This window comes from Coturnix japonica, chromosome 3 (assembly GCF_054131305.1).
Source record: "Coturnix japonica strain WE chromosome 3, WE-NBRP24, whole genome shotgun sequence".
NCBI lineage: Eukaryota > Metazoa > Chordata > Aves > Galliformes > Phasianidae > Coturnix > Coturnix japonica.
The window spans coordinates 13,600,321-13,614,754 of NC_140665.1; the positions used below are offsets into that span (position 1 = coordinate 13,600,321).

A 14,434-nucleotide genomic window follows, 5' to 3' on the forward strand; every position below is an offset into this window, starting at 1 on the left:
CAGAACAGATGGCCATTTTGATGAGGATAAGTTAGAAAAAACAGTGAGGTAGCAGCATGTATCTGGCTCACACAGTTAGGGGTTTTTACAGTGTTAGGCCATTTTCTCACAAAATTCATCATAATAGTAATTCAGATGATCTGAATTTCTTCAGTGACTTTTAGCTCTTGAAATCTGTTCATGCATCAGCAAAGTAAACTCATGAAAGTTATATTTACTTACTTGAGTTTAGTGAGTGCACATTGATACAATGTGTATACGTGTCCTTAAGCAATGTGTAAAGACTGTAGAAATGCCAGATCTCACCAAGGGAGCTTTACATCTGTGAAAAGTGAAGTACTCATACTGCTTAAAGCTTGTTTTTTTCCAGTTAATCTGCTGTGGTGCAAATGGTCAGTTTAAGTAAAATAGGTCAGGTTTTCCTGACTGATACAATCCATATTGTGTTTCTGTGGCTAGAATTTAGCCTTCAGTTAAATCTCTGCCAGCCTTTGTATAGCTTTTCCACAAATTATTTGTGCTTTGAAATATATTGACTATATGTCATTGTCCTTCTTCTGCATTCCTGAAAGTCTCTTGGTTTTGTTGCTGTGAACTGGATGAGTGGGAACATAAAAGTCTTTCAGTGCTGCGGTCACTTTCTGACTGCCTCTAAGGGCAGTCGCAGTGTGGCATGTTGTGTTTAAGGTGATGATTTCTGCATTTTGAAAACTATTACTGCATTTAAATCACAAAATGATAGAAGTTCAAATTTATGTTTAACAAATTTTCAGAAAAATTAAGAGAGACACATGTTTTTATATGAAGTCTGTAATGGGATACTTTCTAATACTTGAGTACTAGAATATTAGTACTAGAATACTTGAATACTAGAGTATTGAGTTGCTGCTAAGCATTGTTTTCAGCGTTCTTGAGTGCTAACTTGGAGCTTCTTGTTTTAGCAAAAACAGATTGGTCGCTCACCCGGGGTAAGCAGTATAGAACACCAGCAAGAGATCACTAAATTAAAGGCAGACCTGGAAAAGAAAAGTGTTTTCTATGAAGAGGAACTATCTAAACGTGAAATAATGCATGCTAATGAAATAAAAAGTCTGAAGAAGGAGCTACGGGATGCAGAGAGCCAGCAGCTTGCACTTAAGAAGGAGATTATGATTTTGAAAGACAAGTTAGAGAAAACCAGGAGAGAAAAGTGAGTATTTTGTGGAATAAAATAAAAAAGCTGAGACTATCTTTCTAAGGCTTCTATTGTATTTCCTGACCCAGTATGATCTCCTTAATTGGAGTGCAGGCAGGATGGATTTTGGCTGAGCTAATGGTGTGACTGAAAGTAAAGTCACCTTTAGAAGTGAAACAACAGTGACAACAAAATCCTCAATATTGTAATGAAACAGTTAATCTTAGACCAGAACTCTAACACTGTTCGATGGTTCCAAGGTATGTTACTTGAGTTTCAGAATTGCAGCTCAGGATATATTGACACCAGATATTTGTGTTGCAGCTTAAAATATATATATATATTTTTGTTGTTGTTGTTTGTTGGGTATTTTCATCCTTTGATGCAAAACAAGTGTGTTAAAGATCAACTATTGCTTACATTTCTGCCTGCACAGGAACTTAATGTGGACTAGGGCTAATCCATGCTGGGTTATATTCAGTGTTAACATCAGTCATCAGACTACTGTAGGCATAAGCTGCTTTATCTCTTTTGGCATGGTAATTTGTCAGAGAAGTGCTTTTTTCTCTCCCATGCAGTGGAGCTTATAACTAGCCTTGAGAATGTTTCTTGAAGCATTCATCAGTAGAAATGAGTTTTTCTGTTGGATAGTGTAGTGTTGAAAATACTAATAGTCACAGCTCGAACATGTTCATCATTTCCATTCATAAAAGTCAGAGGACTTTATAGACACTGAAGTAGGTGTTTGTTTTTGCTGTTGTGCTAAGATGGGATACTACAAAAAGCATGTAGCAGAGATTCCTATTGAAAGGTTAAGTTGTAGCAGCCCTTGAATATAAGCAGTAAATAAAATAAAAGCATTTTTCAAAAAGCCTATGCAGATTTGTAGGCTGGACATATTATTGCAACAGTTTGCTGCTTCATTAAAAGTTGAGAGGTGAAGTATGCCATCAGTAGTGCATTTTCATTGTATCAGAACTTAATGGTATTGCTGACCTATGGCTTACAAATACAGAAGAGACTATGTTGTCTTGTAATCAATAAAAGGGATAGAATGATACTCTGAATGACGTCAGCTCATTAGCACCTCCAAAGGAGGGAATATTGAAGAAATAGTCATTAATATGTCTTTCTGCAGCCTAAACTGTTCTCAGAGATGAAACCTTCAAATGTCAACCAGTACAAAAACTCCCCAGAGTTCTATCAGAACCATTGTAATGCACAGCTGCAGAGCCTGTAACTAGATGTTCATCTGGTGAAGTGACAAATGGCCTAATGATGCAGATCTCCTTCATGCCAGCCTTTTGTCTTCTAGTGTCGCTTCGCTGTAAAGAGAAAATGAGCTGCATCAAAATCTGAAGTGAAGGCTGATGCAGTCGTGTATTTCTGTATTTCAAATGTTGATGTAAGGAAGAATTGTAAGGATTGAACAGAAATGTGTTACACATCCAGAATCCAACATTCAGACCTTAGTGCGAAGGGCTTAAGCATCATATCGAGTCAGGTGTCCAAGCACAGCAGGGAGGGATTAATGAAGACTTGACCTTCAACTGGGTTTTGTTAAACTGATAGGCAGAATTTCACTGGGTCTCCACAGAAATGCAGAAGTTCACTGTTCAATGTATGCTACAGACTGTCATCTGTAGTAGTTCTGGGATTTAGAAGGAAAGTTTAAGAATGGCAGAACTGCCATTCAGTTCATAGTATGTGGTAGTTTTTCTCGTGAGATCGCTACTTTTTTTTTGTTCTCCTTGCCTACATTGTGTTTAGCTTTTGTAATCAGGCAAACAAAGCTTTTCAAGAGTCTGCCAATACAGAACTAGAGAGGTGTTGTTCACTGTAAGTGCTGAAAAGGAAGCACCTGAAGTCTTCATGAAATAACTAGGACTATTTAAACAATAAGTTTGGAGTGGGCTCAGCACTGAAGTGTATTTGGTAGTCTAAAAATAAACTTCAGTATATGTTAGAAACCTTTATAAAGCAATGCAACAGTACAGTAATTTTTTAGAATTATTATTATGAACTATTTCAGAGGAAGTTGCAAAAAATTTAGGGTGAAGAATAAATCATGTTTGTGGAGTTTTAAGTCTATTAATGATGGATTTATAAAGCAATAAAGTCCTATAAAATAGTGTTTGCTTTTTTTAGATTTATGATCTGAAGAAGCCCGAGGGCTGGTGTTTGTTTCAGGTCAAATTTCCTTGTTTTAACAAAGCAGTAAGATAAAATGTTAATACACTTTCTGCATCTGCAGCTAAGAGCTGAAGAGACAAAGTGATACCATAAAGCTGTATTTCGTATTGCTTGCGTGTGGTTTGTGATAGCTGTGTTGTTTTGTTGTTTATTTTTTGTTTTGTTTTGTTTTTTTTTACCAACAAAACAAAATCTGAATCGTGTATCATTTCTTAAATTTCAAAAGTAAATACATAGCTAAATTTAAGATGAGAGAAGAAGCTTGATGGGAGAGGCGGATGCTAGACTTCAAAGTAAATGTTGTATTTTGATCTAATTGGCTGTCCATGATATGCCTATGGAGTCTGTCATAGTAATGTGGCTTGCTGAATTCATATTTGGGTATAATAGATTATATTCACATTCTCCTCTGTTTATTTTCTTTGTTTGTGTACCATACTATAGCAGTTTGGCTTACTAGGTTAGAGACAATAAGCAATTTAATTAAGAACCCAAAATACAGTGAAATACAAGCATGTTGACTGTCCATCCATAATTCACCACCATTTTTGACTGCTTCGAGCCTTAATCCATAAAATAACAAGAAACATAGAACATAAATGCTATAAATAAGTAAATTCCCAACAAAAAAACATTAATATGCAAAAGCTAAATAAAAGGAGGAAATGAAATTAGAAGTAAGTTTGCTCTGCATTCCATGCAATTAGTTTTGAATCTCTGCCTTTCAAACAGAAGCAAGACCTGCTATTAATTCCCCTGACAGCCAATGCTTTAATGTTTTCCTGCCTTTTCCCTGGACGGCTCATCATGTGCAGGGAATCTGTTGATACAGAAAAGGAGTGGTGGTGAATTTCAAGTTTGGCGTTTAAACAGTAACGATAGTATGTTTCTTCGCTGGGAGGTAGTGTTATGTTTCAAAGGATGCCTAGCAACATAGGATTTCACCATGAATCTAACATGCTGTACTAGATTTCAAAGAGTAGTCAAAGTGCTTAAATGAATTTCAAATTAGGGATAGGAAATTCAAACCAGCATTACTCTTAACTGGGCCCACTGTAACCACTGGCGCTTCTCTGGTGTTTTTTAAGGGTGTTCTTGCAATTTGGAACATTTGCACTAGTTGTACATCTCAGTAAAAGAGCTGAGGTTATAATTCCTCTATCGTGCTCTTGGTATCCAGAAAAACAGTTGCAGTGTTTAAGACAAAATTTCCCCTGGATTTTATTTTTATGCAGTTCATTTTAAAGAACTCCACATTTTATAGCCAGGCAGTGATGTTTACTGATGGATATTTTCTGTACCTTTGGTGCAGTACATAGTGCAGTTCCATTAGTCGACATGAACTCTGTACGCATTACCCGTCACAGTGAATACAAGATGGTATAAGTATCATCTTCCTGAATCTTTCAATTGCAGTGAGTCTCAGAAGAGAGGCAGGCTTTACTTCTGATGGGAGTTGGAGGTCTGCAGCATTGCTACTAAAATGGTAGTTTAACACAGTATTGCTTTAGCCTTGGTAGACTCAGATATTACCAGTGTACTACTTTCAGCTACTATCTATATTGATCATTATATATTTAAGTAAAGAGTGTGATGCATTTTTGAAAGGAAATTTTCTAAATCTAATCCATTTTACTTCTTAGCCAAAGTGAAAGAGAGGAATTTGAAACAGAGTTCAAACAGAAATATGAACGGGAAAAGATTCTGCTAACAGAGGAAAACAAGAAGCTTTCAAATGAACTTGATAAGGTAAGTGCTGGTTAGCTGAGTCTTGAGTTTACAATTAGTATAGGTGGTGTACCATTTTATAACGAATATGGTTATAATGGTTACAACCGTATGTTTTACTAAGAGTATTAAGTTTACTGGGATTAATTTTATATATTACCCTAGGCCAAAAAAAAGAAAGAATATATATTTGCCTATGTGATCCAAAAATAAAGTTATGTGTTTAATGATGTGACCATGTAGAGTCTGTTTGCCTCTCAATTAGCATTAAATAGAAGAGCCCCTCCTGCTTGGCAAGATTGTGTATTACTTTGAGTCGATACAAAAATATGAACAGAACCAATTTAATTGAAGTGTATTGAGCAAGGAATTCTTAGATTTTGTTTATCTCTTCATTGTTCATTTCACTTTTCTGTTTTTCATAACATTTTTCATTTTTCGCTTTGTATTTATTTTGTAAAGCGACATTGAAAAAAAATAAACATTTAAACCCATTGAAATGATAAATATGTAGCTAACTACTCACATAAGCAATAAAAAAGAGTAGCTTAAAAATTGGTATTTTTTCATCATTTTGATTTGATAATATATTTCAGTGCAAAAAGCATGATTTCATGTGGGATTTATTATCCTCATTTGGCCTTTCTTTTACCATCTGATGTCTAATTCCATTATGATTTTGTGAATATTTAGCATAATGAAGTTTTAATTTCCCATACGAAATCAGGTTAGCTGTGGCTTTTGCCTTTCAGAAAGTGCATGTATGAATGACAGCTGTGTGAATGCGAGAAAGGTTAATTGCTAGGTATTCAATTTTGTACTTACAGATGTGCATTTAATTTCAATTTCTTTGTCTGCGACTGGGTAAAATGAAAAACAGGGGAATGTGAAATACCTGGAGAATACCTGGCTGATTTGTGACTCTATCTGTTAAGCCTTGTTCTCCATGGTTACTAGACAAGGGAGAGATTCAGTAGTTTTATCTGAGCAGTAACATTTTTTTGTGTCCATGCTTTGCTTTTTAATTTATTTTTTCATATAGAGAGCATTCTATACATACATGGTGTGAAACAGAAACCTCTTAAGAGTTGCGGAGTTATATGGAGGCTAGTTCTCTAGAAAGAAACTGACATGTTGTTTGTTGGAGCAAAAATGTAGTTCTAGTCCCTAAAAAGAACTTTAAGTACAGCTCAGGGCATAAATGAGAAAAGATTCTGGCTTTAGTTGTTGCATGGTGTTCATTGTGATAGATATTAGATTTTAAAGCGGATATATAAACTGAGAGAGAGAAGGGACATATGGCTCTGAGTCTGTAAAGTGATGCAGTCACAATAGCTTATATATTTAACAATTTGTTTAATTCCTCATTCAGCTTACCGCCATGTTTGAGAGGCTGAGTATGAATAACCGGCAGCTGGAAGAAGAAATGAGAGACCTGGCTGATAAAAAGGAGTCTGTGGCCCACTGGGAGGCCCAAATTACGGAGATCATCCAATGGTGAGTATTCAGTCTGTGGTAGGGCTTGTGTCTGAGTTTTGCATTCATACATGACACTTGCAAGAGCTTAGGTGAAATCCCACACCTGCCTGGGATTCTGCTGTATTTTTGCTTGAGATATTAATAACATCCATATCTGGAAAATCGTGTTCCTCCTTAAGAAGGAAAGTGTCTTTTCAAATACAAGGAACGAAGCACAAAATGATCATGGCTGCTGGGTGTGGCTTGTGGCTCTGGAAGAATGCTGAAAGGAATCATGTGCTGAGCTCACGCCTCCAAGAAGGAGCAAGCCTGGGAAAAACAGTGGCTGGGAGCGTTTGTGTCTCAGCATTAATGTCCTTCATCTGCTTGGCATGTGTCAGAATGAAACAGATGTAGTGCAGCTTTCATGTGATTTTTACAAGGCAGAAAGGCAGAAGATTTGAGACTGTCCAAGTGCCAGTCAGGTGATGTTTCTAATAATACTTTAGTTAAATAATGGTGTTGCATTTATAAAGTCTTTTGTCCGCTTCTAATAAGTGGAGGGAAAACCCCTCCCTTTATGTGGCTCAGTGTCATGTTTAGTATCTATGAAAACATTTTGTATCTCAACATTTTTTTCCACCTCTGTGAAGATTTCATCAATGCATACTAGGTCTGTTTTTTCATTTACTACTTGAATTCTTCCCCATTTCTTCTGCCTTGTGGTGACTGCCTGAGGGTAGGGAGGTCCTTCAGAGGGACCTGGATAGTCTGGATCGCTGGGCTGAGGTGAATGGGATGAGGTTCAACAAGGCCAAGTACTGGGTCCTGCACTTTGGCCACAATAACCCCATGCAGAGCTATAGGCTTGGGGTTGAGTGGCTGGATGACTGTGAGGGCGAAAGGGACCTGGGGGTGTTGGTTGATGCTCAGCTGAACATGAGCCGACAGTGTGTCCAGGTGGCCAAGGAGGACTGTTGGACTAGATGACCTTGTAGGTCCTTTCCAACTTTGTGATTCTATGATTCTATGAACTAAGTAATCTAGCTTGTTATGCCAAAATGAGAATCAGAAACATTTATTTTAATGAACCCTATCATGCTCATTGTTGTAAGGCCAGTATAAGGCCAGTGTCAAGGCATTGAATTCATAGCAGAGATGACAAAATGCAAAGGGTGTAGGTTTGTCTGTCACAGCTCTAAGCATAGTAGACTATCAGCATCGGAGAAATAAATGTTTATTTGCTAAAACTCTGTTAGTTTGTAGCTGATTGGAAATGCTTATTCAGAAAAAAAATCTAGGTAAGAAGAGACACAAGTCTGTTATTTTGCATTCCATGTTGTTGGAAAGCATTCAAAAGTTTGGAGCTACAGAAAAACACAAGTCAGCATTAAATGTGGATTGTTTTACTTGACACTTAGTAAAACGTACCAACAGCCATTAAGAAATCCTGTTCTCCAATTTATGAGAGCGTTTAATATTTTAAGATGTACTACTGATGCAGTTCAGATACGCGATAAGGCATCTTGCACGCATCAGATGTCACTTGGGAGGAAAAGAGGTTTGGGTTTGGTTTTTTTTGGCGTCCCTAAAGATACTAAATGAAACAGGGTTTGCAGCGTGCAAGAATAACTTTCTTAAAAGTGTTTTACTGATCTTCTTCAGCAGTACAGTTTATTTTAAAAAGTATGGAGCCAAAAATTAAAGTTTTGTTTAAAAGAAGGAAAAAAAAAAAAAAAGGAAAAAAAAAAAGCTACAGGCAAACATTAAGGAGATAGAAAACATGATTTAGTTTCAGTTTTTAATTACCCTGCCTATCTCAGTTTTCCCTTTGCATTTCTTTCTACCTGTATTAAAATTTTCAGCACTGTGAGGTGACAGTTGCTCACATTGCTTTCTTATTGTGTGTGGATTTCCCATGTGTTAGCCAGATGATCTGGTGATGTCCCTCTGCTGTCCTTAGGATTCAGCACAGCACACTGAAACTAGGTCCTTATCTGGGAACTTTTTTTGCTGTGGAACTTGGGCTGCTGAGTAAATTGCTATCCATTATAATGGTAAACACTAGAAAGGAAAACTATCTACATTCTTTTAAAACTAAATTAGTCAGTCACGCATCTGTGCTTTCCTTGGAAGAACATAAGAATTAAATGCATACCGGACCACATCTTCAAAATTGAAATAGCATGCCTGGGAGCTAACAAGCTACGGTAGATCTTTTAGAGCTGCATTGCCCTACCTAACAGATTTTCATATAATACTAAATCAAAATATAAATTTTTGGTGCATTTTTAAAATGTTTTTTGTCTGATTTTTCTACCGTGATTTGTGAACGATAGGAGGCATTATTTGCAATTAATCGCTGTTCTGATAAGCAGTTAGTTTGGCTCTCTGTGAGCCCAAGGTATTTGTTGTAGCTCTGTTTTCTGACATGTGTTGCACTCTTGGAGTTCACATTTTGAGCAGTTGAGACTGGTCCTCTCTTCACAACTCCTTGTGACTTTCTAAGTTGTTTTCCTTTTCAAATCTTCTAACATGTGAGTTATACAACTGGCCTGTCATGTTCCCTTTAGCCTTTCCCTGCATTCTTACTGTGGTCTTTTGCATCTTGTTTATGGAAGACATACAGAACTCTTCTTATACTTGCTATTATTATCCCGAGACACCATAAATATAGCCAACTCTTAATATAAATACTTCAGCCAAAATTTAATTGCATATTCTAATGTTGGTAGCAATAGACCTTCACAGATCGTTCAGCTTTAATGAAGCTATTATAATGACATGCTTATATTGGCCAAATCACTCATCACTCCTTGACAAGAATAAGAGATGTCGAGGATTTTATAGTCCACTATAAATTTTCCTATGGGAGATAGGAAAGAAATTCATTGTCTGTGAGGTTAACACAGTCACTTTAAAAGGGAAACTTTTAATAGCCATGGTACTGTATTTCTGATTTACTGCTGAGAGGAGATTGATGGAAATCTTGGAAGGGATTCCTGGAGTGCTTATCAAAAATCTGAACTCAGTAGCCCTCTGTGGGAGGCTATAAGCCAGCTATAAAAATCATAGACAATCCCATAACTAATACTACAGAAGTCTTTTTCTCTCCACTGATGGAAAAGGAATCTTTAACAACAAGTTCAAATTAATAACTATGTGTGTTGAGTTATGTATGTTAAAAATGAACTGAATCCTGCTTGATTTACTCATAGAGTGAAGCATTAAGCTTGGATTCAACTGAGGCTAGAAGGTACGGCTATTGTTACAGAGAAGATTTGATGAATATTCTCCTTGTTAGCTAGATTTCTTTCCACCAGCTGCAGAATGGTTGATTTTATCTTGTCCCAGGGCTTCAAGATCCCCTCCGTTCAGCAAATAGTAGTAATAACAACAACAATAATAAAATAAAAATCTCTGGTCTTGATTCATTTTGTGTTGTGAAGTATTTTGGATACAGACACAGGTAGCCCACCTTTCCTAGTAGCACATCAAATAAATCACCAGATGTTTGTCAGTGGTTATTTGAAGGTTGCCATGATGTCTACAAGCAGAAAATGAAATTTTAGTTTTAGTTAGTTACTTTCCAACAACAACAGCATAATAATGATCACCAGCAAAACAGGAACAAACCCAAATGCTCTTAGGAAATCCACATTTGATCAATGTGTAAATCATTTTGGAGAAAATGTTGCCACCTAGTGGGCAACAACACTGATCTGCACTATTTGTTATATTTCATAGACTAAAGAGTCTGCTTAAATATGGTATCGGTTTTTGTTACTAAAAAAAGAACAACAACTTCCTTTCTAACATGGGGAATGAGTCTTTCTGTTCCCACTTGTACTTTGTTCTTTTTAGTATCCGTTTTGTTATGCATAAGCTTCTGATGCTGATTCCTGCATGTTTTGCCCTCTCTTGTCTCATAAATGGTTTGTGCAGGACAGCATCTTCTCATCTAGCCATCAAAATTGGTTGCATTAGAATGTTAGAGAGTTGGTTGTCTGCTTCCATTCAGTTCTCTTATACCTTGGGAAAATTGCTAACTCAAAACTATTTCACTGACTTCAATGGAATCAGGAGATGGTTTTTAGTTTTGCTGTGTTTTTAGGTCTCCTCCTTACTCTTTGAACTAAATTGTAAGCAAGAGACAAAATAGACAATGCTGAAAGAATAATTAAGTTCTTAACTTTTTCACGTTGGGTGGGAGTTTTGTGGCAAGTAGTCTCCAGCTTCTCTGATAAAAGCATTCTTCCTTACATAAGTCTTAAACTGCACACCCAGACATCACTACAACCTGTAGATATGTACCGTATAGCTTCTGCTGTGGTAAAGCTCTTCTGTTCCTCCCAAGCCCATGACAGTTCAAAGTGAGAACACCTCTCTGCATTGCTGCCTGTAAAACTTTGTTGAAGCATTAATAATTTTTCATTAATTAATGGTAGACTTTCAAGTAGCACCATTTCCATATTCATTGTGTTCACGAACCTTATAAAATCAACAAGAGAAACTTGTATTGCTTTTATGCAATGAGGGGAAATCCCTTTCTGCAGACAAGTCACTAGGAGGCTGGAAAAAAGGCAATGCTGTGGTCATTCTTAAGAAGGGTAGAAAGTACACTAAGAAAAATGTAAAGGAGTTTGGTTTTTTGTTTAGATTGTTTAGTTAAAGCGTATTTTTCTTCTAATGTAATTGTATAGGGTAAGCGATGAAAAAGATGCTCGAGGTTATCTTCAAGCCCTGGCCTCTAAAATGACAGAAGAACTGGAGGCCCTGAGGAACTCCAGCTTGGGAGCAAGAGCTACAGTAAGACTTATAATTCTGCATGTCAGATCTTTTATTTGTTTAAAAATGGTAATGGTAGTTTGATAGTTTCAGCTGCAGTAATAATATTCTTTTTGTAGAGTCTGTGTTTGTCAAAAGTTAAACTTCTCTAGAGCATCCCTTATGAGTGAATGACTAGCTGATTTTTTGTTTATCACATAATGTAATTTTTATCTATGATACTGTTGAAGTAACTACTTTCTAATCATATATTAGTCTGTTGAAGGAAATGTATACTATACTGCATGGAAAACTTGAAGTCTTTCAATTGTGACTGTCCTTCATAGTGGTCATTTGAGTTGAGACACATCAGAAGCAGAATTTGCAGTCTCTGTGCTTTTGAGACTATGACAGCATATGACATTCTTCTTGCCTATTTATTACTTAAGAATCATAAGAATTATCTCTAGAATTTTTTTATGACTTTGAAATTAAGGAACTGTTATATCAAGAACATAGTAGACTAAGAGATATAATTCTTCAAGTTAGTTATGTTCCTTCTTTTCTCCCTTCTTTTGCCTTACTCTTCCTTCTCCCGTTTATCATTTTTTACTAGGACATGCCCTGGAAGATGCGTCGTTTTGCGAAGCTCGATATGTCTGCAAGGTTGGAACTACAGTCAGCTCTTGATGCTGAAATCCGAGCCAAACAGGCTATTCAAGATGAGCTGAATAAAGTCAAAGCATCCTGTATCTCTACGGAGTGGTAAGACTGAATTGTTCTAGTGGAAACTTACTTTGATTCCTCCCAGAGAGTGTCAGAATATCATTATTTGATCTACATTTTCTGTCAGAATTTGATAATGAATGATGCTGGTTTCTTATATCCAAATGTGAAAAAATAAAAATGAAAAAACAGCTGTCTTCATTGTGCAAGCAGTGGGATGCTTCCTTTGAAGTTTTGGAATCCTGAAAACTTTCAGTGGGGACACTTTGTTTCCAGTAATGTAACATCTCCTAGTTTAGGTACAAGTTCAAACACAGAATGGTTAGAATTTATTCTTTTCTATTGTACTGATAGCTATGTGGGCTCATTCTTAAAAAAAAAAAAAAAAACACCAAAAATCTCTTACTGTATATTGGTTTGCACAGCAACAGTATGTGCTTGTAGGAGATGATGAATGCTCTGATTCCTTCCTTGCATCCCTTTTTTGAGTTTTTTTTCTAAAACATTTAAATTATAAAATCTCAAGTAGGGTGAATGTGTGAAGCAGGGAACTAGTACCAAGACATTCAATTTCCAGGTCTCTAGCTTAAATTTAGTTCAGTTCATTGGTGCCTAAAAACTAACACTGAAGAAATCTCTTGGAACCCTGTGAACACAAATTTGGTGGTGTAGGTCTTTGTCATAGCATTTACCTCTGAAACTGGTACCCGCTGTTTCGTTTGCTAGTTTGGACAGAAATAAAATACAGAACATGAGATTTTTCTGAGCCTACAGGAGAATTCTGTTTCAGGCACGTTTAAGAACAAGCTTGCACTACTAATGATTACAGCTAAATTCTGATGAAAATGTAGGCATGAATGCCTTTAGCTGTGGTTCTTAATCCTTCTGCAGGCATTACATTTGTTAAGCAGAGGCATACTGGGTGAAGTACACAAATATCATGATGTACAAAATACTGCTTGCAAACCTGTTGTGTGTTATAATTTGACTTAAAGCATAGCAAACATGCCATGAGAAGAAACTTGGTCCTGCACTATGATGTAATAGATGTTACATTTCCAAATAACGAATCTCACTGCACTGTTGCAGCGCTAGTCCTTTGAGCTGGCATAGGTTGAAGTAGGTGCTTAAACTGAAATACGACATTTGAACCTTGTCTTAGAGTCACACACATCCTGTTCCTTTTACTTCTTTCTCTACAAAAATACTTTTTATACGAGCATTTCTGTCATCTCACAGTGGCTAAACACATAAAAGGGCAATACAAAGCATGGAAACAGCCCCTAGCAGAGGAGGGGTAGGATATGATGTAAGAATTTCAAATACAATCAAAACAAAGAATTTTTCCTTAATCTTATTTGTGGAGCACTGACTTGTTTTGCAGCTTTAGGAAGCAGTTCGGACAGAACTGTGAAGCGGGAATACCATTTCCCGCCTTATCTGGGAGGTTTTCACACCAGATAACCTGATGATAGGCAGCAGTGTAGATCTTCTATAGAAAAGGAAAGCCTCTGTTTTGTTTGATCAGCAAGGAAGAGCAGAGCTGGAGGAATGCTGTATAATGTAACATTAACTACCTGCTGTGAAAGCACTGACTCAGAAAGAACTGAAACAGCTGTTACACGTAATCTATTAGTATCACAGGCACTATGATAGAACAAAATAAAAACTCAATTTGTAAGTTTATAAATATATACGGTCTTTTTTTTTCTTATTCACAGGATACAGGCTCACACAATTACTCATGAATTAGATATGTGAGTCTACCTAATGGTTAAACAATGGCAACTAATGCTTGTTCTGTTTCTATAAGATACTATACTAAAGAGGTCCAAACTGGTTTCTGAGCTTGTTCTTGCATTTGATGAGATCATTCAGCTTTCTGGGCGTTGTTGATTTTTAAAGGAGCAGTAGTCCACATGGCATGCAAAGATGAACAAAGAAAGAGTGATTTATAACACTGGTTCTTGATATTTACAAAGGATTTTTGTTTGTGTTCTTTTGAAGTAAACTGCAAGAATCTGAGAAGAAGAACTTGGAACTGTTGACAGATATTGAAAGGCTGAAGAAGGAGACAGAGGAACTTAGATCAGAAAAGGGTATGGCACCTGATATCCAACTAAATAAGATCATATTTCACACTTGTGGGTACATCTTACCAATTAAGTGTCATCTTGCCACTAGAATATGATACCAAGGCACTTTGGCCTACAGAATGTGAGCACAGCTATTGCACGGTGCGATGTACCCACAGCAGTTGAATTTGCTCATAGGTACTTGTAACAGCTTTGGCGATACAGTTGAACCAGTAAGATATTATCCATGTTGGAATTGTATTACTTTTATTTGGCGTATGCATGGTGTTTGACTGCCAAAAAACTGCTGGAA

General features: G+C 36.6%; 1 protein-coding gene across 19 annotated transcripts in view; it reads left to right on the top strand.

Moving 5' to 3' along the window:
- Positions 1–14,434, top strand: part of CDC42BPA (CDC42 binding protein kinase alpha) — a 141,784-nt gene that overhangs the window by 86,208 nt on the left and 41,142 nt on the right. For all 19 annotated transcript variants that reach the window (XM_015856962.3, XM_015856965.3, XM_015856960.3 and 16 more), the window contains 6 exons: positions 942–1,189; positions 5,011–5,116; positions 6,468–6,592; positions 11,257–11,362; positions 11,937–12,085; positions 14,054–14,145. In XM_015856962.3, the coding sequence (XP_015712448.2) occupies positions 942–1,189; positions 5,011–5,116; positions 6,468–6,592; positions 11,257–11,362; positions 11,937–12,085; positions 14,054–14,145 (826 nt within the window). The remainder of the gene's footprint in view (positions 1–941; positions 1,190–5,010; positions 5,117–6,467; positions 6,593–11,256; positions 11,363–11,936; positions 12,086–14,053; positions 14,146–14,434) is intronic.